Source organism: Halichoerus grypus, chromosome 8 (assembly GCF_964656455.1).
Source record: "Halichoerus grypus chromosome 8, mHalGry1.hap1.1, whole genome shotgun sequence".
In the NCBI taxonomy this organism is placed as follows: domain Eukaryota; kingdom Metazoa; phylum Chordata; class Mammalia; order Carnivora; family Phocidae; genus Halichoerus; species Halichoerus grypus.
The window spans coordinates 136,523,977-136,551,067 of record NC_135719.1 but is presented as its reverse complement, the minus strand read 5'-3'; the positions used below and the strand labels follow the sequence as shown (position 1 = coordinate 136,551,067).

The window sequence follows — 27,091 nt, the reverse complement described above, 5'->3', positions numbered from 1 at the left end:
CGACTGAGCCACCCAGGCGCCCCATAAACTCTTTTTCTTTAAGCCACTACGTTCTTTGTAGTCTGAGGCCTCTAAACAGTATTTCCTATTTTTTGTGTAAACATTTTATTTTGCTCCTGGAATTCCTTGTTTTTGCCAAATGGAAATAATAAAAAAAGCCTCATATTAGTCAATGAAACTGTCTCCAAGAATAGCAAATATCCTTTTGTAGGTATGCTTATCTTATATTCCAGTATAAGGAATTAGTTCTGTTTCCATGGTGAGATAATTGAAACTATAACCTGGCTTCTTGGATCACTGAACTATGTCAGACGTCTCCATCTCTAGCTTCCACGTGTTAGGATATCATTTAAATTGTTTTAAATTGTCTTCACAGACCAAAGCAGAATGTGATTAAAGCAAGATAGATGCTTATTTCTTGAGTAAAAGTACAAAACAGTATGCAAGAGGATCGAGCAACTGTGTTCTACGAGGTGCTCTTCGGTCTTGTGGTTCTGCCATTCTCGAGTGTATTAGCCTTGGTTAGACTTATTTTCTTCTTCCTTATAAATGACTTGGCACAATTCCTGTATATCCAAAGAATATTTTTCCTTAACTTTAAAGTCTAGTAGTTATATACTATTTAACATTTCCAGGTGTATATTATATGCCTTTTCAGTATCTGTATTTAAGTGTTTTCTTATTTCAATAAGATTTACTTAAATTTTAAGTAATTATCCTGCTCCATTACTTTGGTTTTCTTTCTAGAAGACCCAGTTATGCATTTTGGATCTTGTTTGCATATTGCCTTTGTTCTCTATTTCTCTCAAACCATTGCTATTATTTCTGTTTGATTCTCTATACTTTTATCCTTGCTAGCCTCTATTTTCCTTATTGTGTTTTCCACAATGTCTATTCTATCTTGTGTTTCTTTTTCCTGTCTTCATTTCTAAAATGTATTTTTTATAATAATTCTATAATTCTCTCATTTTAGTTTCCTATACCTCTGTTGTCTAATAATCTCATCTCAAATATGGCATAATGAATTGTCACAAAGTGAACATACCTGCGTCACCACCACCCAGGTTAAGAAATAGAAAATTATCAGTATCTGAGCAGCTATTCCCTTGGAAATCTTTCCAATCATTTGCCCCTCCTCTGGTGCCAAAGGCAACTACTAATGTTAGCCCTAACATCATAGACTAATTTTGCCTGTTTAAAAACTTTATTTAGAGGGCATGTGATGTGATGAGCACTGGGTGTTATATGTAACTGATGAACTACTGAACTCTACATCTGAAACTAATGTACTATATGTTGGCTAATTGATTTTAAATAAAAAAACTTTATTTAAATGGCATCTTAGAGGGGCACCTGGGTGTCTCAGTCAGTTGAGCATCTGCCTTCGACTCAGGTCATGATCGCAGGGTCCTGGGATGGAGCCCTGCCTCAGGCTCCCTGCTTAGCGGGGAGTCTGATTCTCTTTCTCCCTCTGCCTTTCTCCCTGGCTTGTGCTCTCTCTTGCTCACTCTCCCTCTCTCAAATAAATAAATAAAATCTTAAAAAAAAAAAAAAAGGACATCTTAGAGTATCTATTAATTTGGTCAACATCGTATTTTTGAGGTTAACTCATATTGCCAGGTATAGACATGGTGCATTTTAATTCCTGTTTTGCATTCAGTTGTAGGAATAAGTCACAATTTATCCATCTGTTCTTTGTTAATGGTCATTTGGATTGTTTCCAAATTCAGGTTATTGTGGTATATTGAGATTTTGTTCAGGAGTTCTTCATTTCTCTGGCTGCCCCCTCCATGGGAAGCGTAGATCTCCCTGCCCCCCTTCATGTTGTACTTGGCCTGCACTGTGGAAACTCTTGTTTTGCAGTCATAGTGCGTTCTGGGGTCTGTTCCTTCTGGGCCCCATTCTCCCTACTGCCTGAATGTTGTCTCTCCCTCCCGCTGAGTGTTCCTGCCTTAATCAGTGTGGATTCTCGTCAAGCAGCTTATCTCATAGTGAGGCTCTACCATTCCAGATAGGATTGTTGGCTGCCTATTTCTGAAATTGTGAAGAGTTTAAACCCGTATTGTCCAATATGGTTGCTGCTAGCCATGGTTAGCTAGGGGACACTTGAAATGTGGCTAGTCTGAATTTAGGTGTGTTGTAAGTGTAAAGTAGACACTGGATTTTAAAGGTTTGATATTTAAAAAATGTAAAATGTTATTAATTTTTTACGTTAACTACATGTTGAATGATAATATTTTGGATACACTGGGTTAAGCAAAGTATATCAGGAAAATTTTCCTTTGCTTTGTTTAAATGCAGCTACTACAGAATTTAAAATTATACATGTATTGCTCACCTCATATTTCTGTTGGTTTAAACTGTCAACAGTATTGTGTTTGGATCTCTTAGTTATCTGTAACTTTAAAAGAGATACTTTTTCAGATTATAAAAATAATTTATGACTATAGAAAATTTGGAAAACGTAGAAACCTTGTAAAGATAGACTTAGAACTTATTCAGAATCCTAACATCTGGAGATATTAGTAACACAATAGCATATTACTTCCCAGGCTTTTACTTTTTTTTTTTTTTTTTTTTTTTTTACGATTTATTTATTTGTTTTAGAGAGAGAGCACGGCGGGGTGGGGGAGAGGGAGAGAGAGTCTCCAGCCGACTCCCGAGCTGAGTGCAGAGCCCCTTGTGGGGCTTGATCCCACGACCCTGAGATCAAGATCACAACCTGAGCTGAAACCAAGAGTTGATGCTTAACTGACTGTGCCACTCAGGTGCCCCCAGGCTTTTACTTTTTTCTACAAGTATATTTTGACCAGAGGTACACCAAGCATACATTTGGCTGAGTAACAATGGGTTGAGTCTTAATATTAATATGTGGCTGTATATCATGATCATAGAATGAAGTTCTGGGATATTTTAGTTCTGGGATATTTTAGATTCATTCTTATGAAACTAAAATGTAAAAATTTGTGAAAATTGTTACAGAGATTAGTAACAGACTTCATGTGTTGGGCATTGTAGTGCCAGAATAATAATTTCTTAACCCTGTTAGGTGCTAGCTTGCTCTTGAGGTCTCTGTAAGTATAATGTATGTTTACACTACTGAATCAGATGCCTGTTTTTAGCAGAGTTCAGTGATGCTGCAACATCTTGCTGGTACCTGATTTTTCTCAAATACTTCTTTTTATGTCCTCTATTATCTGTTTCATGTTCTTTTCTTCCTCATGAAATCCTGAAATGCCAAATTGATGCTGTGCCCTAATTCATCTTCATGAGGTAGAATGAATTCCCAAATAGGACTTTTTCTTGAAAGATTCACGACCTAAATGGAATTAAATAACTACAAACCAAAACAGGTCTTCATTTTTTTAACATAATGAATACTGCGACACCAAACTGGAAAGGTTAGAATTATGATATAATCCAGTCCCCATTATTCTGCTCGTATTGTTATTAAATTTTCTGTAAATAATTGTTGTCCTAGAAAGTAGACACTCATGTCCCTAAAGTTACTTAGCTAATGTGCTCTCTTGTTCTTGTGTTAACTGTCCATCTATTTTCTATTTCACATTTGAAATTTCTTAATTGTTTTTATTCAGTAATCAGTAACTTCCAAAATCATCATTAAGGCAGTATTTTACTCAGAATAATAAATATACATTTATACTTTGACTGACTTTTCTTAAATAATGGAATAAGGGAGGGGTTCTCAACCTCTGTACTTTTGATATTTTCACTGGCTAATTCTTTGTGGTGAGGACCTGCCCAGTGCATTGTAGGATGACAGTAGCAAGTCCTGCTTGGCCCCGCCTTCTCCACCAGGCAGAATCACCAGGGGTAAGAACCACCACTGCTTTGGGATGATAATTTGTAGTTTACCCAAGGAAGTTTCTTCTTTTTATTCAAGAAATAACTCTCTGGGTTTTTGTTGTTGTTGACTTTTTGTTTTTGCCTGGGAATAAATACCCAGCTGTCTTTCTCTCTCTCTACTTAGGGGTAGGTATATAATAGACTCATTAGTCTTATTTTTGGCTTCCTTCATACTCCTTTCTTCTGTTCTGAGCTCTCCACTTCCTCTGCGAAGTCTGAATACTCTCTCCATCTCATTCATCTCCTGGAGTGTTCTGGGCTGTGGCCTCCTCTGCCATCTCTGTCAACGTGCTTCCATCCATTTTATGGTTTCTAGAAACAAATCTCCCATCCACTGGTGATCTTCCTTCCTATTCTGTGTGTGGGTATAGGCTTATCCCATTTTATGGGCATCCTTAGACAGAAGAATGGGAAGCAGAAGCTTCTAGTTGGTGTGACATCTACCCACAAGCTGCCCATTGTTTTAAAATAGAAAACACTGGTGAAGACATGTTTTTATTCACTCAACAAATAGAAATAAGTGGCGTGTTCTGCCTTTTCCCATTTCCACCCTTTCTTTTCTAGAGCTCATTATCCTGGGACCCACGTAGTAAAGGATGCGAAGCTGACTAAGAAGAAGCTTTGGTCTTCTGAAGATTTTAGCACTGTAAATAGTGATGTGGGTGCAGGCTGCTTGGGCCGCATATTGAATCAGAATTATATCAATGGCTACATGACTGCGTAAGTTATTGAAAACCTTTAAAGGTTTTTATTTTGAAAAATTTCAGAAACACAATAAGAAAAAAGTACAATTGGCTTCCATATTCTCTCAGTCTAGATTCGATGACTGTAAACATTTTGCCTTATTAGCTTCATCTGTACCTACATCTACACCTAAGCTTATCTATTTTTTTATATTTGAATATCATCTGTATTGAATAAAGTCAGGCTTATTGAGATATAATTTATTTATAGTAAAATTTATGCAGTTCTGTGATTTTTGATAAGTTATGTATACCTTTTAATGAACAGTTATAGATGTCATAATACTTCACCCCTAAATATTTTAGCATGTGTTCCCAAAACAAAGGATATTCTCCTACATGAGCTACTCAGGCGCCCCAGAACACAACTCTTTTTATTTCTCAGGGAAGCATTTCTTAAATGCTCTGAGAACCTTTAACTGTAATTAGATTCAAATTTGCTTTCTAAAACAATAATAAATAGAACAAAAGTAAGCCAGTACTTATTTTTGTGCTATTAATGTGAGCTGATATATTCTTTTTATAGCCTTTGCTCTTTTTCTTTTCTTTTTAAAAGAAAAGATGCTTATCATGGAGAGTTTGGTTCTAGTAACTTAATTTGGTGTTAAGAGTAATGCATGCTCATGACAGAGAATTTAGTAACTGCATATAAGTACAAAGAAGGATACAAGATCACCCATATTTTTGCCATCTAGAGGTAACCATCCTTAAATATGTTGGTGTTATGTCCTCCCATTTATGTTTATATGTATAAAATTTTAATGTAGAGATAAGATCATACTATATAATGTTTAGTAAATAAGGTGCTTTTCACTTAACAAGGCATTATGAACTTCTTTCCATATTTAAGCATGCTTCTATTTCATAATTTTTAATGCTTATGTATATTCTGTTATGTAGAACATGGTTTCCCAAACTTGCCTTGTCTCAAGAAGCACCTGAGACAGTTGTTATACTGATTCCTAGATCTGCTGAATCATAATCTCTCCAGAAGACTTTGGAGACTCTGTTGGTGTCATCAGTACCCCAGCTGACTCTGATGCCCCACAAGTTTGGGAAGCAGTGATGTAGAAAATATACCTCATTGAATGTTCTTCTCTTCCAGAAATGGAAGTTGTTTCTATTTTAAGTTAACAGCTTTGTACACATTGAAGTGATCAGTTGTATACAGATATCTTTGTACACATCTATAATTATTTCCTTAGGGTATATTCTTAGAAGGGGAATAAATATCTGGGTCAGAGGTATATAGATTTTTTAAAAAAGATTTTATTTATTTATCTGACAGAGACAGAGAGGGAACACAAGCAGGGGGAGTGGGTGAGGGAGAAGCAGGCAGAGGTATATAGATTTTAAAGACTTTTGTGTATATAACAGAACGCTCGTCAGGTAGTTTTTGGTTTGTACATCAATCACTAGCCAGAGAAGATACTGTGCATCTTGTAATTCAGGGGTAAAATCATGGGAACTCTTAAAGTTTTCACTGGTAGTAAGGATTTTTGAAAGTTGGACCTATTATTTCTACTTTGTGTTGACAGAATTAGAAGGCTTTGATTTCCTAAGAAAGTCATTTTATGATGAGTGAGGACTTGGTAAGAAAAAATGAAATTCTGTGGGTAAGCTCTGGGTTTTTTATTGTTGTTATTTTTTTGTTGTTGTTGTTTTGTTTTTTTTTTAAACATTTTTATTTATTTTTTTAAGATTTTATTTATTTGTCAGAGAGAGAGAGAGAGCACAAGCAGAGGGAGCGTCAGGCAGAGGGAGAAGCAGGCTCCCTGCTGAGCAAGAGCCCAATGCGGGACCCGATCCCAGGACCCTGGGAGCATGACCTGAGCCGAAGGCAGACGCTTAACCGACTGAGCCATCTAGGCATCCCTGTTATTTTTTTGAGCTGTGAGAAACCCAGCAGTACCAGGGGCCAGAGCTTCCCTTTTCCCCTTGGATTTTCCTGAAAACCACAGAGTCACTATTTCAGGGTTCAGTACCAGCTGTAGAATTCTGAAAGAATGGGCCAAAATGCAGACCAGCAGCTGACCCACTAGTACTTGCAGATGAGACAGAATCATCGCAGTTTTAGACCCCAAACCTTGTTCTAGACACTTTACAGGCATTAGTACAGTGACTCCTCACAGCAATCACGTGAGCTAGGTACAGTTATTATCCTCGTTTTACAGATGAGGAAACTGAGGTGCAGAGAGGTTAAGTGGTGGAATCATGATTTGAACCCAGGCAGTCTGACTCTTAAAGAGTTCTCAATTGTAAAACTTTGCAGCAGCTCAGAGTCAAGTTCATAAAATTATGTCATGAAACTGGGACGTTAAGGCCAACTGTCAAAGGGAAAGCAGGTATGGATAAAGCCTTTATTTGTATTTGACTCATATCTGTGACATGTCTGGTACTGGTAGGGCATGATTCTTCTGGCTATACCACCGTTCAGCAAAAATTATATACCCCATATACATTTGTGTTTTTTAATTATGCAATTCACCATCAAAAATAACTAGATGGATCCAGCGCTGGAGTTTTCAAATGTGAATGAACTTAGGTGACTTATATTTTCTTGTTTTGGGTGGTCATTTTTTGGTCCTTCACATATATTTATATAAATTCTAATAAAGTTTTTTTTTTACTACAGTCTTCTAGACATTTACATTTTGATCACAAGCTGTTTTGGCATTTCTCTTTTATCAAACCAACCTTTTAGCACAATTGCTTGGAATTTGGTGGCTAGTTACTATGAACAGTTGCCTTATGGACGATGTGGATTGATGACTGCTCAGGAGCCATGGAGTGGGCACTATGTAGTAGAGTCTCCTATCTGGGTATCAGGTATGGTTCACATTCCATCTCTCATGCCTCAGATTTCTGTCTAGGAGAAAAAGCAGAAAACAGAAGGGATTACACAAATTTGTGTGTGTGTGTGTGTGTGCGCGCGAGCGCATGTATGTGCGTGTCATGTGTAAGTTCTAAGTTTGTGTCTCTGTTGTAAGCAGGATTTGCCATACTGTTGTGTAAGAGCCTTTTGGATTACTAGACTACTTTTTGTATTCCATTCTTGGTTATCCTAAGACCAGGCTCTTAGAAAAGGAAAGGAAAGGGAGGAGAGAGAAGGGAAAAGGATTATCATCTGGTGATGGAAACAAATACATGAAATAGTTGATAAATGTATAATTATAAATTATGATAATTGCTAATAAAATGATGTATTTGTAAAGATTTATTACAATTCAAGAGTATCTAAAGTCTTAAAACTAGTCTTGGAGACATTTTATTGTTTTATATTAGTATAGTTATGTTGATGAGAATAGAGTGCTAACAAAATCAAATGAATTATTAAATGAATAAGTAAATGTAAAAGCTATGTGAGATATTGTGGCTTTATACTGTTGAGTATTGTTACAGATAATTTTAAGAAAAATGGAAAATCATGACTGTCACACACATAAAAATGAACATATGTTAAAGATTTTATACTACTCGTGATAAGTAGGAACCAGGCAGATGAATCAATTCAAAGGAAAAGTCAAAACAGTATATGTTTATTTAGAATAAAAGAATTTGAGATAAATTGCAAATGGAGACAGGTTGGGTTTCCCATAGCATGGAAGATAGGAAATCAATTAAGTCCTTACCAGATAGGAGATAATTTACACATCCATCAGTTACCTATAATTTACAGAGTTTCAAAATAGTTTAAAGACAATCAAGAGGGCTGTAGGAACAAAATTTTTGTTACACCATCAGTTTTTGGTCACAAGGGACATTGAGATCATGCGGACAGTGGATGACACTGTACCACTTTTTCATGAATAATGTAACCATACTAAAAATAAATATAATTTAAACAGAATAAAAATCCTATTGTCAAATAATATTCAAGTTCTTTCTATAATTTTTGGTAAAAAATTAAACATTTATGATCATTTTGTTTTAACATCATAATTACAGTCTTTTAAAAAAATCCATTTCTTCAAAGGCAGGATGCTTTCCTAGGAAAATTCTGAATATGAAGTGAAGTTTTCATTTTAAACCTTTATTTTGGGGATTTTATTTTTTATTTGATGTGTTTTCCTCAGAGAGATTTGTAGTCATGATGTTAGTCATGAAATTATGACATTATTCTAAACTCTAAATGTACTTTCAAAAATATATTTGTATGTCCTCATTGGCTAACCACTTAAATGTTTTAATCATTGGTCCCGCGTTATCTAGGTCAACTACTCTTCTAATATTGTTGCTGTGTTTTGGGGGTAGGATGGGGACATGGAATATTGCTCTGTACATTTTCAGGGCCAGCTTTGGAGGTACCCAATAAACATATATTCTGCAAATAAAACTTGTTCGAAACCATAAAACTTAATTTTTGATATGCAATGTTAACTATTTTTTAGTCTTATTTTTTGCAGTTATATTAGGATGGGTTAAATAGAGAGGAGCAAAGGTTCAGAAGAGATAACTTTATCTTACTCTTGGGGAAAAAAAACCCTTTATACTCTTGAATTAATAGTGTGGTTCATTTATTTTTAGCAGTAATTCTAACTATAGTTATTCTTACTACAATTGTACCATTTAACTGAACTAATTATTCAAAAGTTGAAACACGAGGTTGGCAAGTATTTGCGTCTAAAATAGAAAACAGCTTGTTAGGTTCGATCAGACTCAAGCCAGTAGACAGCTTTATTTTTTAATTTTTTAAAGAAACCCTTCCATCACTATTTTATTGGATCTTTCTCTGCTTTTCTATAGCTCATACCACTCAGTTTACTCAACCAGGTTGGTATTACCTGAAGACAGTTGGTCACTTAGAGAAAGGAGGAAGCTACGTGGCTCTGACTGATGGCCTAGGTAACCTCACCATCATCGTTGAAACTATGGTAATTCTTTGTTGTTTTTTATGGAATTCACTGATTCTCTTAGTATTGGAAAAACAGTAGAAAACACAACTAAACACTTGCTTTTTAAAAAAACCCCAGCTTTACCAAAGTATAATTGACATAAACAACATGTAGGGGAGGAAGAAACTTCTTCCTGTACTTTATTAGATTCAGAGGCTGAGGCCCCACAAATTAAACTGACAAAAAATCCCAGATTCACAGGAGAAAATAAAAGTATTTGTGTAAGCAACATGTATACACGTGGGAGATACCCAGTGATGAGTAACTCTGAGGGGTGGTTAGAATTTGGGTTTATATACCTAGAGTAGTAAGTAATGGAGAAAGGGGAGAAGGGCACTTAATGGAAAATAAATGACTTTTTGGGAAGATAAGTGGATTTTCAGGAGAACAAACAGGAATGATTGTGACACTGTGTGTCTGTCCTGGAGAGTGGTCTTTCCCTCTCCTTCAGGGCTGTAATTTACAGCCCTCTGTAGAAGGGATTTGGGGTAGGTTTTATTCCCATTTTTCCATTCTGGGAGTACATCCATTCTAAAGAGTAGATCCATTTGTGGCAGTCTTATTTTCCAGAACTTGCTGCTCTGAGTAAGCTAAGGGAAACTCAGAGAAGACTTTTTCCTGGCATCTTTTGAATCTCAAATACCTTCAACTTTAAATAATCTTTATACCAAAGTAGCCTATTTTTTGGTGGCATATTCTGATCCCCTTCAAACACATACTTAAAGTGCACAATTTTACAACTTTTAATAGGTAAATCCTCAATAAACCATTGTCACAATCAAGATAGTGAATGTATCTATGAGCCCCCAAAAGAACACTCATGTCCCTTGTTAAATATTCCCTCTATCCTACTCCTCCTCATATCCTGTGAGTTCCCTGATCATTATTTTTTGTCACTATAGATTAGTTTGCATTTTCTAGAGTTTTGTATCCATGGAATCAGTATGGAATCATAACAGTATGTACTGTTTTTTGTCTTGCTGCTTTCACTCAGGGTAATTATTCTGAGATTCATCCATGTTGTGATATACCTACTGCTAAGTTGTATTCCATTGTAAGGACATACCGTAGTTAGTTTATCTATGCACTTGTTGATGGATGTTTGGCTTGTTTCTACTTTCTGGCTGTTACATGTAAAGCTATGAACATTTGTGCACAGGTTTTATATGGGTATATATTTCTTTTCTCTTTGGTAAATACATAGAAATGGAATGGCTGGGTAATATGATATGCTTCTGTTTAGCTTTTTAGGAAGCTGCCAAACTGTTCTCCAAAGTGGTTGTGCTGTTTTAAATTTCCATCAGCAGCATAATTGGAGTTCCAGTTTTTCTTTATCATTATGAACACTTGCTGTGATCAGTTATAAAAAATTTTAGCTCTTAGTATGTATGATATAGTACTTTATTTTGGTTTTAGTTTGCATTTCCCTAATGACTGATGATGTTGAGCTTTTCATGTGCTTGGGCTTCATGTATCTTCTTTGGTGAAGTGTGTGTTAAGTCTTTTGCCTATTTTTTGTTGGCTTTTTCTTATTGTTGGATTTTGAGAGTTCTTTACATATTACATATTCTGGGTCCAAGTCCTTTACAGATATGTGCTTTGTAAAGATAATTTCCCAGTCTGTAGCTTTTCATTTTGTTAACAGTGTCTTTGGAGGAGCAGGAGTTTTTAATTTTTATGAAGTCCAGTTTATTCATTTGTACTTTCATGGAACATGCTCTTGCTATGGTATCTAAGAAGTTTTTGCCTGTGGGTATCCATCTGTTCTAGCACCATTTGCTGGAAAGTCCCCATTGCATTGCCTTTGCACTTTTGTAGAAAATCAGTTATCCGTGTATATGTAGGATTATTTCTGGACTCTATTCTGTTTCTTTGACCTATTTATGTATCTTTACACCAATACTATGATTGCTGTGTGCATGTGTTTATAAAACAATTCCTAGAAATAGGTAGTGTTAGCCCTTCAAGTTTGTTCTTTTTCAAAGTTGTTTTGGCTCTTCTAGGTCACTTGTAGTTCCATGTAAATTTTAGAATCAGCTTGTCAGTTTCACCCCAAAAAAAGAGAAAAGCCTGCTCAGATTTTGATTGGGATTGCCTTGCATCTATAGATCAATTTAAGGAGAATTAATATTTGAACAACATCAAGTCTTCCAGCCCTTTAACAAGACATATCCTCAAATTTATTTAGGTTTTAATTTCTCTGAATAGTATTTTATAGTTTTCAGTGTATAGGTATTTCATATCTTTTACCAAATTTTGGCTAAGTATTTCACATTTTCAATTTTATTATAAATATTAGTTTTTAAATTTTTAATTCAAGTAGTACCTAGTACATAGTAATACAGTAGATTTTTGTATGAAGATCTTGTTTTCTGTAACATCACTAAACTCACTTATAGTTCCAGTAGCTTTTTTTGCGGATTCCATTGGATTTTCTTTGTAAATGATCGGCAAGTAGAAATAATTTTACATCCTCCTGACCAACAATTGTTATTGCCTGTGCCTTTGTTATAGCCATTTTGGAGGTGTGAAGTGGGATCTTATTTCAGTTTTGATTTGTATTTTCCTAGTGACTGAGGGTGTTGGGCATCCTTCATGTGTATATTGGCCATCTGGATTTCTTCTTTGGAGAAATGACCCTATAGACCCTTTGCCCATTTTTAAATTGAGATGTTTGTCTTTTTATTATTGAAATATAAGAGTTCTTCACATATTCTAGATAAAAGTTCCTTATCAGATATAGGACTTGTAGACATTTTCTCCCATTCTGTGGGTTGTTTTCCACTTCCTTTTTTATTTTTATTTTTTTTAAGACTTTTATTTATTTTTTTGACAGAGAGAGACACAGCGAGAGAGGGAACACAAGCAGGGGGAGTGGGAGAGGGAGAAGCAGGCTTCCTGCTGAGCAGGGAGCCCGATGCGGGGCTCGATCCCAGGACCCTGGGATCATGACCTGAGCCGAAGGCAGACACTTAACGATTGAGCCACCCAGGCGCCCCTCCACTTCCTTTTTTAAAATTTAAACTTAACTTAAAAAAATTACAGTATAGTTGACGTACAATATTATATTAGTTGTTTTTCCCTTTTTAATGATGCCCTTTCAGGTACAAAAGTTTTACATTTTGATGAAGTCGAATATATGTATTTTTCTGTGTGTTTTTGTGTCATATTTAAGAAATTATGCTTAATCCAAGGTCATGAAATTTATACCTATGCTTTCTTCTAAGAGTTCTATAGTTTTAGTTCTCACATTTAGGCCTTTGATCCATTTTATTTTTTTAATAGAGGGTTAGATATGTATCCAACTTCATCATTTACAGGTGGATATCATTTAATTGTTTCTGCACCATTTGTTGACTGTTCATTCCTTATTGAATTGTCTTGGCTCACTTGTTGAAAATCAATTGGCAATAAATGTGAGGGTTTTTTCTGGACTCTCAATTCTGCTGCATTGACCTATAGATCTATCCTTATGGGAGCATTATGCTGTCTTAGTTACTATAGCTCTATAATATGTTTTGAAGTTAGGAAGCATGAGTCCTCCAACTTTGTTAGTTTTCAACACTGTGTGGCTATTAGGGGTCCCTTGCATTTCCGTAGAAATTTTAGGATCAGTTTGTCAATTTCTGCAATGAGGCCAGTTTGGATTTTGACAGAGATTACATTTAATCTGTAGATCATTTGGGTAGTATTGCCATTATAACAATATCAAATTTTCCAGTGCGTGAGCACGGATACCTTTTCATATATTTACATTTTTACTTCTTTTAAAGGTGTTTATAGTTTGCAGGGTATAAGTCATGCACTTCTTTTTGTTACAGTTATTATTTCTGAGTATTATTTTGGTGTAACTGTAAGTGAATTGTGTTCTTAATATCATTTTCAGATTTTTCATTGCTAGTGTATAGAAATACAATTGATTTTTACATATTGATCTTGTATCCCACAAGCTTTCTGTACTTCTTTCTTAGTTCTAATAGTTTTTTAATTGCTTCTTAGAGGATTTTCTATATACAAGATTATGTCATCTGCAAATAGAGATAGTTTGCTTCTTTCTTTTCAATCTAGATATCTTTCATTTTTTTCCTTAATTGTCCTTTAGTAATATTGAATAGAAATGGTGAGAATGTACATTCTTATCCTGTACCTGATCTTAGGGGAAACACTTCCAGTCTTAAGTGTAATGTTAGTTGTGGTTTTTTGGTAAATATTTTTTATAAGGTTAAAGAACTTCCCTTCTATTCCTAGTCTGTGGAGTGCTTTTATTATGAAAGGGTATTGGATTTTATCAAATCCTTTCTGGATCTATTGAGGTGATCATGTGGTTTTTGTTTTTTATTTTATTGACATGGTGTATTACATTGACGGAATTTTGTCTGCTAAACTAGCTTTGCATTTCTGGGATAAATGCCACTTCATCATCATGTATAATCTTCCTGTTTGTTGCTGGATTTGATTTGCTAGTATTTTGTTGAGGATTCTTGTGTCCAAATTCATAAGAAATACTGGTATGTAGTTTTCTTGTAATATCTTTGTTTTTTTTATATTTTATTTTATTTAAATTCAATTAGCCAACATATAGTACATCATTAGTTTTGATATAATGTTCAATGATTCATTAGTTGCATATAACACCCAGTGCTCATCACATCATGTGCCCATCACCAGTTACCAGTTACCCCATCCCCCCACCCACCTTCCTTTTTGCAACCCTCAGTTTGTTTCCCAGAGTCAAGAGTCTCTCAAGGTTTGTCTCCCTCTCTGATTTCTTCCCATTCAGTTTTCCCTCCCTTCCCCTATTGTCCTCTGCACTATTACTTATATTCCACATATGAGTGAAACCATATGATAATTGTCTTTCTCTGATTTCTCTGACTTATTTCACTCAATAAATAAATAAATAAATAAATAAAATAAACTCATAAACTGAGTTGGGAAATGTTCCTTCCTCTTATGTTGTTTAAGATAAGTTGTGAAGGATTGGTATTAATTCTTTATTATGTGTGGTAGAATTCATCAGTGAAGCTATCTGATTTTGCAATTTTCCTGCAAGAAAGTTTTGGTTTATGGACTCAATCTCTTCTTATAGGTCTGTTCAGGTTTTATGTTACTTTTTGAGTCAGCTTTGGTAGTTTGTGTTTTTCAGAGAATTTGTCTCTTTTACCTATGTTACCTAATTTGTTTGCATGTGTTTGTGATAGTATTCCCTTACATATTGCCTTTTAACTTCTGTAAGGTTGGTAGAAATGTTCCTCTTTCATTCCTGATTTTAGTAATTTGTCTTTCCTTTTTTTCTTGGTTAGAAAACCTAAAGGTTTGTCAATTTTGGTCATCTTTTCAAATAAACAACTTTTGTTGATTTTTCTCTGTTTTCTTCTTTATTTCAGTAATTTCCATTCTAATCTTTATTCCTTTCTGTTAACTTTGAGTTTAGTTTGCTCTTTAAAGATTGTAGGTAGAAGAAGGTTATTTTTTGAGGTATTTCTTTCTTTAAATTTTTTATTTAAATTCAATTTAGTTAATATATAGTGTATTATTTGTTTCAGGAGTAGAATTTAGTGATTCATCTGTTGCATATAACACCCAGTGCTCATTACATCAAGTGCCCTCCTAGATGCCCATCACCCAGTTACCCCATCCCCCTCTCCCTCTGCCCCTCACTTCCCCTGCTTGTGCTGTCTGTCAAATAAATAAAATCTTAAAAAAAAAAGAAACATTATTCCTATATAGCTCTATTCTCTTTCCCCCTTTTTGTTGTTATTATATTTATCAAACCTCTATCTATTGTAAGCCTAATGAGACCTGTTTTAATTACAGCTTAATACATAATTTTAAGTCTTTTAAAAAATTTGAGAGAATAAAGGAGAGAAATTATATATTTATAATATTTATGTTAATCTTACTTACCATTTTTGATTGTTTTTATTTATTCCTGTGGATTTGAGTTATTGTCTGGTGGCATTTCCTTATTCTAATAGTTTTTTCCTCACCTGGCTACTTTGTGCTATTGTTGGCAGTTACAGCACATTTCTATATTTTGTAAGCCCAACAGTATGATTATATACATAGTATTTTATGCAGTTGCTTTTAAAAATCAGTTTATGGGAAGAAAGAAGAAATAGGCATTTTTACTGTCTTTTATAATTACATAATTATCTTTGCCTATACTTTTTGTTTGTGGATTTGAATTACTGGGTGTGATCCTTTACTTTCAGCTTGAAATTCTTATTTTAATATTTTATGAAAGTTGTGTCTGGTATCAACACATTCGTTCAGTTTTTGTTTATGTGGAAATGTATTTTGCCTTCATTTTGTGAAAGATAATTTTGCTGGATATAGGATTCTTGATTGACAGTGGGTTTTTTTTTTTTTTTTTTTTTTTGAGCATTTTGAATGTGTTACTTTTTGTTGTTTCTGATGATGAATCAACTTTTAATCTTACTGAAGGTCCTTTGTTTCTCTCTTAGTAACACCTCTGATTTAGGAACACAGGGTGATGGGTGGAGGTTGGGGACTCCAGTATTCTCAGTATTCCAAGGTGAACACATGAATGGGAGCTGGGCAGAGCAAGGGAGCCCTCAGCTCCCTTGCTGCTACTTAGCCTTGGACTCAAATATCTGAGGGGGTGGGTGGTGAGAAATGCTGAAATCCTGCTTCTCCCAGTAAACTACTGTAGCCTTCAACTGTGAGTTGGGAGGAGGGAGCCCTGTGTTTTTGGCTGCACCTACTTGGCATGCAGTTTCTTCTGCTTGGCTAAGAGAGACAGGGGATGGATAGATCGTGGTGTAAGTGCCACAGGCTCTTGCTCTTTTTACTGAGTTTTTGTACATTTTCTTGAATAAATGTTTATTTGTTGCATGGCCTTAGGATCATTGCCATTTTTTTAAAAGATTATATTTATTTATTTATTTGAGACAGAGAGAGAGGATGTTGGGGGAGGAACAGAGGGGTAGGGATAGGGATAGAGAAAGAATCTCAGGCAGACTCTGCGTCAAGCATGGAGCCCAGTGTGGGGACTTGATCTCAGGACCCTGAGATCACGACCTGAACCAAAACCAAGAGTTGGTTGCCTAACTGATTGAGCCACCAAGGCACCCTAGGTCAGTTCCATTTTTAAAAAATATTTTTCACCAGTTTTGAGGGGCACAGCTTCATGGAGCTCCTCACATCGTCATTCTGGAAGTACAACTCTGCTTTAGTTTTTTTAGATGTGGTTTCCTTTGAACATATTTAAATACCCGATTTAATGTCTTTTGTCTAGTAAGTCTAATATGTGGCAAGTAATGCCTGAGCTTTGTCAGACATGGTTTCTGTTGATTGCTTTTACTCCTGTGTATGGGCCACTCTCCTGTTTTGTTTTTTTTTTTTTTGTTGTTGTTGTTTGTTTTGTTTTGCAAATCTCATAATTATTTGTTGAAAACTAGACATATTACATAATGTATTGTGGCAGCTCTGGAGGTCAGATTTCTCCCGTCTAGCATTTGTGGTTGTTACTCTTTATTGTTGTCCTATTTATTTGCTTAGTGACTTTCTTGAACAAGTTCTGTACTTTGTCAGCTTTATTATATGTGGCCACTGAAGCCTCTGCTTCATTACCTTAGTGGTCAGCTCACGACTGTACAGAGGTTTCCTTATGTTGGGAACTGGCAAGTCTCCTGGCCTTGGCCGATGGGCTGTGTGTGCGTGGGCTCCGTGTCAGTGCTCACGTAGGCAGGGCACAGCCTGGGAGTAGCTTACTTTATGTTTGAGCAAAGCTTCAAGGTCGACCTGAATTTCCCAGTACAGCCATCGGGCCTGTTTGGGTTATCCATATCTTCTTCAGTGAACTTTGGGTTTTTGTGTCTTTCTTTTTTTTTTTTTTTTTTAGAGTGGGGTCGGCGGGAATGGGACAGAGGGAGAGGGAGAATCCCAAGCAGGTGCTACTCCCAGTGTGGAGCCTGATATGGGGCTCAGTCTCACAACCCTGAGATCATGACCTGAGCTGAAATCAAGAGTCAGATGCATAACTGATTGAGCCACCCAGGTGCCCCTGGTGTTTGTGTCTTTCAAGAATTTTTTCTGTTTCATTCAAGTTGTTCCATTTCTGGACATAAAGTTATTGGTGTTATTCCCTATTATTCCACTAGTATCTCTATAATTTGTACTGATGTCACCTTTCTTTTTTTTTTTTTTTTTTAAAGATTTTATTTATTTATTTGAGAGAGAGAGAACACATGAGAGGGGGGAGGGTCAGAGGGAGAAGCAGACTCCCTGCTGAGCAGGGAGCCTGATGTGGGACTCGATCCTGGGACTCCAGGATCATGACCTGAGCCGAAGGCAGTCGCTTAACCAGCTGAGCCACCCAGGCGCCCTGATGTCACCTTTCTTACTGTTGATAATGGCAAGTTGTGTTTTCTTTCTTCTATCCTGATTTCCTGATTAGTCTAGCTAGAAGTTTATCAATTTTATTGATCTTCTCAAAGAATCAGCTTGTGGTTTCTTGATTATTCTCTCATTTTTCTGAGTTTTGTTTAATTGATTTCTTCTTTGATCTTTATTGTTTTCATTCTGCTTTTTTGGTTTTAAATTTGCTCTTCTTGTCTTACTCTCTCCAGGTGGAAGCTGAAGTCTCACATCCTTCTTCTCTAATCGGTGTTCAGTGCTATAAATTTGCTCCTAAATACTGCTTTCGTGGCATCCCACAAATCGTACATTGTATTTTTATTTTGATACAACTCAAAATTCTTTCTCATTTCCCTTTTTATTTCTATTTTTTCTTTGAGCCATGGATTATTTAGAAACTTGTTATTTAGTTTCTAAATATTTTGGAATTTTTCTAGAGGTTTTTCTATTATTTATCTCTGATTTAATTATCTTGTGGTCAGAGGACATACATTGTGTGATTTGAATCTTTTTGAATGTATTGAAAGTTCTTTTATGGCTAAGAATATAGTGTTCCTTGGTGAATGTTGCTTGTGCACTTGAAAAGAATGTGCATCTGCTGTTGCTGGGTGAGGTGATCTATAGATGTCAATCCAGGCAAGCTATGTGGTAGCATTGTGCAAATTGCCTCTATCCTTGTTGATTTTCTGTCTAGTTGTACATCATTTACTGAGGATGAAGTATTGGAATCTCTAACTACAATTGTAATTTTTTTAGTGTCCACGAAGCCTGGCCCAGAACCTTTTGCTTAAGTGCTCTGGGATCATTGTATCCCCTGAAGTAGGGATTATGTCTCATAATTCTTTTGATCCCAGTCAATAGTGTGACTATTTAGTAATAAATGATGTTGTCAATGTGAGAACTATTTGTTATATGTACTTACTGACTAGTTGAATATGAAGGGTATATTTAGATGAGATGCCTTTTCAGTGAAAACATACAAGCATTTGCATTTTATTTGATGTGTTTTACTTGGAAAAGAATTATAATATAAAAATTAATCTGTGTGCCACAAAATGACTCTGTAGTTTAGTCATGAATTCAGTTTAATTCAGTCAAAATGCCATTGAACTTTACTTTGACTAGGCAACCACAGTAGACTTTCGATGCAGGTTATATTAGGAAAAAAGTCTTTAAAAATTTGAAATAAACTCTTATTTGTCACCTAATATGTGCCATTTCTGTTGATCTTGGGGCATTAAATGTTTAATTTTCTTTTCCTAAGGCGGCTTGTATATCATTTGGGGATATATAGTTGGATATATATCCAAGTTGGATAACTTACATGATTTTTTTTTTCTCCTAGAGCCATAAACATTCTAAGTGTATTCGGCCGTTTCTGCCCTACTTCAATGTGTCACATCAGTTTGCTACCTTTGTTCTTAAAGGTTCTTTTGTAAGTAAATATGTGGGACTTTTATTTTGGTTTTCATTTGAGAAGTTATAGATTTTGTCACGGGCTAGCAGTTTATAAGTGGAGTCTTCTGTTAGGGGCTATTAAGTATTTGCGTATAAAGGGATACAGGCACTGGTGTCTTCTAAATGCTGACCGGTCTTAGTCAGACAGTACAGAGGCCACTAGGAGGCAAAACCGTGTGGCTAAAACTCCTGGGCTTCGAAGAACACTTAACCAAAGTCAGTTTGTAACAAAGGTGTTCTTGTTGGTAGGAGAAGCATCAGATACGTAGTCTAGGGAACTTCCAAGCATTTATCTTTTCAGTACTCTGTACAGAAAAACCAACAACGTAAAAAGACACCAGATTCTTGCTGTTTCTACCTATTGTTAGTTTTGAACACAGAAAATCCAGTGCCTTTTCTGACTACTAATTTCTACTACTAATTTCTGACTACAGTGCCTTTACTTTTTTATTTTTTTTAAAGATTTTATTTATCTATTTGACAGAGAGAGACACAGCGAGAGAGGGAACACAAGCAGGGGGAGTGGGAGAGGGAGAAGCAGGTTTCCCGCAGAGCAGGGAGCCCGATGCGGGGCTGGATCCCAGGACCCTGGGATCATGACCTGAGCTGAAGGCAGACGCTTAATGACTGAGCCACCCAGGCGCCCCTACAGTGCCTTTTCTGATTACTAATTGCATAAAAATAGTTTTTTAATACTAGAAAATTCCTAAAATGGGTTTTACACAGGTACAGTAGTGAGTATTTTTGAAGCAAAGGCACTAAAATCAGTCTTTTTAAACATTTGCCAAAAGTCTGTGGCATTTATAGGAAATAAAATATTTGCTTGAACAATATCTTCCTACTTTCAGAATGTTACTATTTAAGATTTGAGGTGGGTCTTTTGGCAAATAGGAATAGAGTGCACATTATCAATGGTTCATTCTTGCTGGTACTAATTTTGGAAATCCTCAGAGGATATGATGAACCACTCAACTATGACTTTTTTTGTGTGTTTTCTCCTCAGAGTGAAATACCAGAGCTACAGGTGTGGTATACGAAGCTTGGAAAACCATCTACGAGATTTCTTTTTAAACAACTGGATTCTCTATGGGTAGTTTTAAAATAAATTCCTATATTTTGAGCATTGCAGATAGTAAAAGAGGACAGACATTTGATTAATGAATTAATAGTTTTTAATTTTGTAATTGATTTTATGACTGAAGTATAATAGAGCTAAAGTTGTCCCCAGCTGTTGTTTTTTTAAAATAGAAATCCTCCTCAAGGCATAATAGAAGTGTGTGTGTTTATAGGTGTGTTTGCTCTTAGCATTTAGTTTGTTGGCTTGCCCTTGCCCTTGGCTGCCCAAGTGAGAAAATCGAGTTTCATCTGAGACTGTCTTTCCCACCCACCCTATCTTTGTATACCCCCATTGGTCAAGTCCAGAGCATTCTATCACTGACGTGTTTCTCTTACACATTCCTTATTCTCCATTCCCACTGCTACTGCTTATTTCAGTTCCTTATTATCTCTCTCCTGGATTTTGGAAACTACTTCCTGTTTTTCCAGCCTCTAATGTGACTCTGTCTGGCCACCCATCACACTGCTACTAGAATGATGTGTCTAAAATGCAGATCTGAGTTTTGTCAATCCATTGCTCAAAGTCCCTCAGTGATTTTTCCTGTGAATTCACATCCCTTAGCATAGCACACGACCCTCGTTACCACCTCGTGAGGTAAAAGACTGCTTTCATTTCTCGATGCATGTTCTTCTACTAATGTGGCCTGTCCTCACAGACCAAACTTCTTGTCTTTTTCAGAGCATGGCATGCCACTTTACTCATCTCTGTGACTTTGCACTTGCTTCTTCCTTCCCCTAGAATGCCTTCTCTTCATCTCTTTGTTGTTCTTCAAGACTCAGCTCAGGTGCTGCTTCCTGTGAAGCTTTCCCCACCAGTCCTAGCTCATAGCCACCTAGGAATAGGTGCTTACCTAGTTAAGCATTTTCCCCACTACACTGGGCACCTTGAGGATTGGGGCCCTGCCTTCTTTAGCTTTTTACCCCAGGTCCCTGCTATCACTCTTAGCACATGGTCATTCCTCAGGAAACGTTTCAAAGAATGTGAATTGGTCCAAGTGAACACATGACTTCACCTAATTGACACAAATCTACTTTTCCTGGAAATTATTAATGTTCTGTGAATCAACTAGTCACTATCAGTGATTGAATACCATTTCTGTATTAAATTCTAAAAAAAGAGCAGTCTGCTTTTTGCACAACAAATTGCTAGAAATAGCACATTAAAATCAATTTTCCCTGTAAGGAATATATCATTTGGGGTATTACCTGAGCCAGAATATGGTGCTATGTATTTCATAGATCTGACCAATAATTTATTATTAAAGCAAAGGTATGGTATAAGCCCCTTGAATTCAAAGTAGAAAAAAAACTGCTCAAATTTCCTAAAATGGGCATACATCTAATGCCTACATTAATTATGCAGAGGATTCTAGTGTCTTCAGAGGTCTACATGTAGCATAGAACAGCTGTGATATAGGGAGTGTTTCTATAGGGAAGGTCATGCACTGAGCAAAGCTCTTTATAAACAGTATGTTGTTTAATCCTTGCAACAGCCCTAGGAGGTATGTATTTTTTCCCCTCATTTTGTGGCTAAGTGGCTTAAAAAGATTAAGCTGCCAAAAGCATAAATGTGACATAAACCTAACTTGCTAATTGAAATATATATTGAACATGTCAGAAGTAGGACTTTTTTTTCTTAATAGTAAAAGGTTTTCTGTGATTAACAGCTGAGTCATCAGTGAGATTTTATGGATTTTTCTCCCTTAGTAAAGTCCTAAAAAGTAAATAAGCAGGTCTCTTATTTATGTGTATTGAACATAAACAGGCTCTGAGGAGCTTACAGTATAATGGCAAAGAATAGACAAATAGAAATTTTGGTGTCATCTAGTCCTCCTTCCCTCCACAGAGGGAAATTCTTTTAAAATCCTATCTACAAAGTATAATTTTATAAAGTCTTCTAAATAAGGAAGAAGAGCCCCAAGGCCTTGATTTTGGGTGTGGCCTTCATGAGTGGTTATGAAGTTTTAGCAGAAGTGAGTCTGGCTTTTCTTTAAGTTGATTTTTCAAGAAGTTGATTTTGCCCAGATGACATGCGCCAAAGCACCTGGCTTTGACCTCCGCATTTTCGTTCTCCAGCTTCTCGACAGCGGTGGCACCTTCACCCTGGAGCTGCAGGAGGACGAGCTCTTCACGCTCACCACTCTCACAGCCGGGGGCAAGGGCAGCTACCCGCTGCCTCCGAAGTCCCAGCCCTTCCCACGAATTTATAAAGATGATTTCGATGTTGGTAAGTTTTGTTTGTTTTTACTAAAACCTAGTGTGGTTTCCATTTCCAGCAGTAGTGGGTAGATTTCTACCTGTCAGATGGGTGTGTGATGGAACACCTGTAAAGTGGAGCTCTGAACGTCCACGTGGTAACTGAGACCTCATTTTGGTATTTCCTCAAGGAGACTCTCAGCTTGAGAGCCCTGTATTTTTCAGCGCCAGATAGAAGTCATTGTCAGAATGAAAGCTATTGGTTTTGGTGAAGCTTAAGGTTTGTGACCCTGCCACTGCCCTGTTACCCACATTCAGGAAAGCCATTCCTGGTTTCCTCCATGAGCGTGGAGGTCAAGGTCCTTCACTTTCTGCAGGGCTAGTGGACTGTGTGCTGAGGGCAGTTATGCTCCCCTTGGGTGCTTCACCTCATTATCTGCCCGGGCATTTTATATTTGCACTCTCCTGGTTTTCTAGGAAGATCTGTCCTAAAGCTGTAGAAAAGCTTTTGATTTTAGGTAATGTAGGAAAACTGCTTGAAAAGTTGGAAGGCACCGTCCTTGTGGGTATAACCCCAGATCACTCAGTACGTGCCAGAACTTGTTGACCAGGAGACGTGCAGCTTCTGGATCTCACAGACAGGGTCAGATGGCCCTCTTCTTTGCTCCTCAAATCCGCAACTGTAGGAGAGAAGCAGGGAGGGGGACTGCCATTGAGAGCACACTTGAACCTCCTGTCTGCAGGGCTGCTCTTTCCAGCATGGCTGGTTGGAGACTCCTGCTACCCCCTCCCGGTCACCCTCACGGTTGCAGGGTCTCTGCTCCCTTTCCCCAGAAGGGATATCTTGGTTAATTGCAGTACAAGGCCCTTTGGACTGTGTACTGGAGTCCTCTCGGTTATTTGCATAACACGGACAACAGGGACCCTCAGGGGGGCTCTGTGCTTTGTTTTCTTGCAATTCTCTAAAGTGGCCTCTTAGATGAATCCATGAATTATGCCACCAGGAATGTCTTTGCAATCTGTTGCTCACTTTGGTGTTGGCAAAGGTAATTCCTCTTGTCTTCAGTAAAGGAGTCTGTGTGGGATATGGCCTAGTTAACAAGAGGGAAGTTCCCCCAATACCAGAATTACTTATTCTATGACCTGGAAACTGAAAGGCAATTCTAAACCTTCAAATCTAAAATATAATGCTTCATTGACTACAAAATAAACTAAAAACTCTAAGTCAGGTCGTAGCACTCCTTTACGTGGTTCTTAATTTCTCAAATGATGAACATGAAAACATTAGAAAAGCCTGAAGTGTGAAATTAGGTGTAAGATTATGACTAAAATTGCTCTTCTATAGCCTTTGTCATTCTAAGACTGTGATTTAATTTAATAAAACCAAAAGAAAAGATTGATAGATAGCTTAGGCCCAACTGCTTTTGCTTCATTTTAGAAATAGAAGAAAATTTGTAATTTGTAAATTCTATAGTTGATATAGTGAGGCTTTTCTAATCTTCTGTCAGCTGATGACTGTGACCAGGGATGGAGAACCTCGTTTGGCAGATACTAGAAATAAGAAAACTGTCTCTTATTGAGCCCTGGCTAGGTGCTGGTTTATGTACACACTTTTATTTAATTCTCTTGTCCTCATGCCCACTTAGAAAGGAGGGTACTTGAGACACAGGGTAGTTAAACAACTTGGCCAGGAGGACAGACTGAACTAGAATTTAAACCTTGGGTCTGCCTTTCTCTAAAACTCATGATCTTTCCTCTTATGCAGTTGCAAGGATTAAATATGTAAAGTCTGTCTATCAAACTGATCATGTTGGTATTGAGTAATAATGATGATACAAATATCAATCTCTTTATTAACCTAACTCCCGAACTTCTGCTTGTTATAAGTATCATTTACTTATTTAGGACTTTTCAAAAGTGTTTCAAAATATGCCATAAAATATCAGAGAGGAGGATTTTATACTAACCAGAGAATTTAATTGTGTTCTGAACAGATTACCCATTTTTTAGTGAAGCTCCGAATTTTGCTGATCAGACTGGCGTCTTTGAATACTTTACGAACGTTGAAGACCCTGGAGAGCATCGCTTCACACTACGCCAAGTTCTCAATCAGCGGCCCATTACTTGGGCTGCTGATGCATACCACACCATCAGTATTATAGGAGATTACAAATGGTATATAAAATTGGTGTCCTTAATGTAGATCTAGCTGAAATAACCTTGTAATATTGTCAGGTACATTCTGAAGTGAAGACTTTTCAATGGTCTTCCTTGTACAGGAACTAAATGGGTGTGTGGTAATTGTTGAGTATCATGGCCACAAGCCAGCACGTGGTTATGCCGCCTCAGTGTCCTTCCCTCAGATTTGCCCAGTTTAATAGTGATTGTTGCAGGAACAGATTGCTTTTAATATAGAAATTGAGGACTTTTGGATCCAGTTATAATTTAATATTTATTTATAAACAGGCTTTGTGATTTGTGTGTTGTTTTTGGTGTTGCTGGAGAGTTGATTTATTGATCTGGTGTTGCCACCTGCTGGATCCATTCTAGACTTACACCGTTTCAGCCTTCGTAGAAAATCTATTTACCGGGTGACGGTAGATGGCAATAGTGAAAAGCAAATCAGCTTTTACTTGGTGAGTGAATTCAGCTCTTTTCTTCAGGCATTTGTTCAAGAGACAATTTGTATTTATTCTACACTTAAAACGTAATGACAAACCAAAACTTCACCTTCCCTATTAAGTCAGTTGTGGGATTCTCATGTACTGACTTATTATACCTGTTTCAGGTGTTTCTTTTCTATTTTTTCTCTTAACTAGTATAATTCTGTGAAACAGAACTCAAGCATTCCAGGTTTAGTGGTAGTAACTGTTAACGTGAAGTCACCAGGCAGCCGTATCTATTACTTGGAAATCGGACCGGGCAGGGAAGGTAAATCTGAAAAGAGTCTTGACTTATTTATCTGTGGAATGCTGCACAAAGTCTTTATCCTTTCTCTATTGCCTTTCTCCCTATTAGAAATCCCAAATTCTAGTTCTAAGCTCTGCTGTAAGTCTTGAGAAATTTTCAGTTACCCGGTTTCCAGAACCTATACAGTACCATGGAGATTTATGGGTACAATGAAGAATGCTTGCCTAATTTAGGATAACTTTGCTGGCTTGTCTTTTTATACAGCAAAAATGCCATTTATCCCACATCTCTGTAGTAGACACTTTACCTTGGATTTTCTGATCGTGCCAGTGGGATGTGTGGTTTTTTCATTTGCTACCTATGGTCTTATTATGAGACAGGTGGCTGGGTTTACTTGTCTAAGGGATGGGCCCCATTATTTTGGTTACCAGTTTGGAAGCCAGCCACCATAGAAAACCTTCTGCAACAACTGTTCTCCTCCTTGCTCGTGAATACTACAGAAGAGCGGCTCTCCCTGACAAACTCTTATTTCTGGCTGGGACTCTAAAAAATCGAGAGACTCTTTAATTGTAGTAGAGAGAGGGGATAGCACTATTCAAAGAGTAACCAAACGACTTTATAACTTTGAAGATTTTGCATTATTTAAGTAGTAATGATCATCTTTACTGCTGCAGTGGGTAAGGGAGTGGGAGGGGGAAGCGGGGACAGAGGGAAAGAGTGACATGGCTTGAATGAGAAAGAATGAGGAAAGAGCAGCGATGCCCTTCAAGAAGGGACTGTTTTCATCTTTCTTAGCCCTGCTTTCATTGTGCAACCGCCTGCTCAGGAATATGCAGTGACTGTCTCCAGCAACCCAGTCAGATCTACACGTCTATGCCTGACTTCCAAGACCCTTTCACATTTGGGCTCTTCCTATTTATTATGTGCTATTTCCCAATATTTGGGGATCTGTTCAGAGATCCCCACATGTGCCATGCTCATTTCTGTTTTCTGGCTGCAATCCCCCCTTACTGTAGGGAAAGGAGGGAGTGAAAACTCGATCATACTACACACGGGTGTGAGCCTCCCATAACTACCGATGGCAGAGTTATCATCCTCCCCACCTTATGGATTGGGAAACCAAGGCTTCAGGGTAAGATTTACCCAAGATCCCATACTTGTAAGTTCTAGAACTAGGGCGAGAGGCCAGGACTGTCTGGTGCTTAGCTTAGCCCATACTCTTTGGACTACCACCTCACAGTTTAATCATTGTCTTCTTCCTAAGAGGAGGAGAGGGAGGATGAGGGTGGTTTACCCGTAGTGCTATTTTAAAGTCGGCTCTCAGTGTGCACATACTGTCATCAGTTCTTAGGATGTGTTTGCAGGGGGACTTCTCGATCATCCTTAGATCTAGTTAAGTACCAGCACAGTAATTGGACTATAGAGGGTAGACTTTCCCAAAGCTACTCAAGACTTCCATCTTGTTAGTAAGCTTTGGTTGGGACCTGAGGACAATCACAAAATCACAGAGTTACCTTTCACTGC

At 37.1% G+C, this 27,091-nt stretch overlaps 1 protein-coding gene across 12 annotated transcripts in view; it reads left to right on the top strand.

Annotated features, from left to right (window-relative positions):
• Window positions 1–27,091, top strand: part of GALC (galactosylceramidase) — a 60,265-nt gene that overhangs the window by 23,522 nt on the left and 9,652 nt on the right. For 7 of the 12 annotated variants that reach the window (XM_036106034.2, XM_078054068.1, XM_078054069.1 and 4 more), the window contains 7 exons: window positions 4,432–4,587; window positions 7,315–7,439; window positions 9,357–9,484; window positions 19,233–19,322; window positions 20,349–20,435; window positions 22,538–22,688; window positions 24,652–24,832. In XM_036106034.2, the coding sequence (XP_035961927.1) occupies window positions 4,432–4,587; window positions 7,315–7,439; window positions 9,357–9,484; window positions 19,233–19,322; window positions 20,349–20,435; window positions 22,538–22,688; window positions 24,652–24,832 (918 nt within the window). Of the gene's footprint in view, window positions 1–4,431; window positions 4,588–7,314; window positions 7,440–9,356; window positions 9,485–19,232; window positions 19,323–20,348; window positions 20,436–22,537; window positions 22,689–24,651; window positions 24,833–25,123; window positions 25,294–25,476; window positions 26,700–27,091 lie in introns of all 12 variants that reach the window. The other 5 variants (XR_013440800.1, XR_013440802.1, XR_013440801.1 and 2 more) reach the window with 4 other exon arrangements.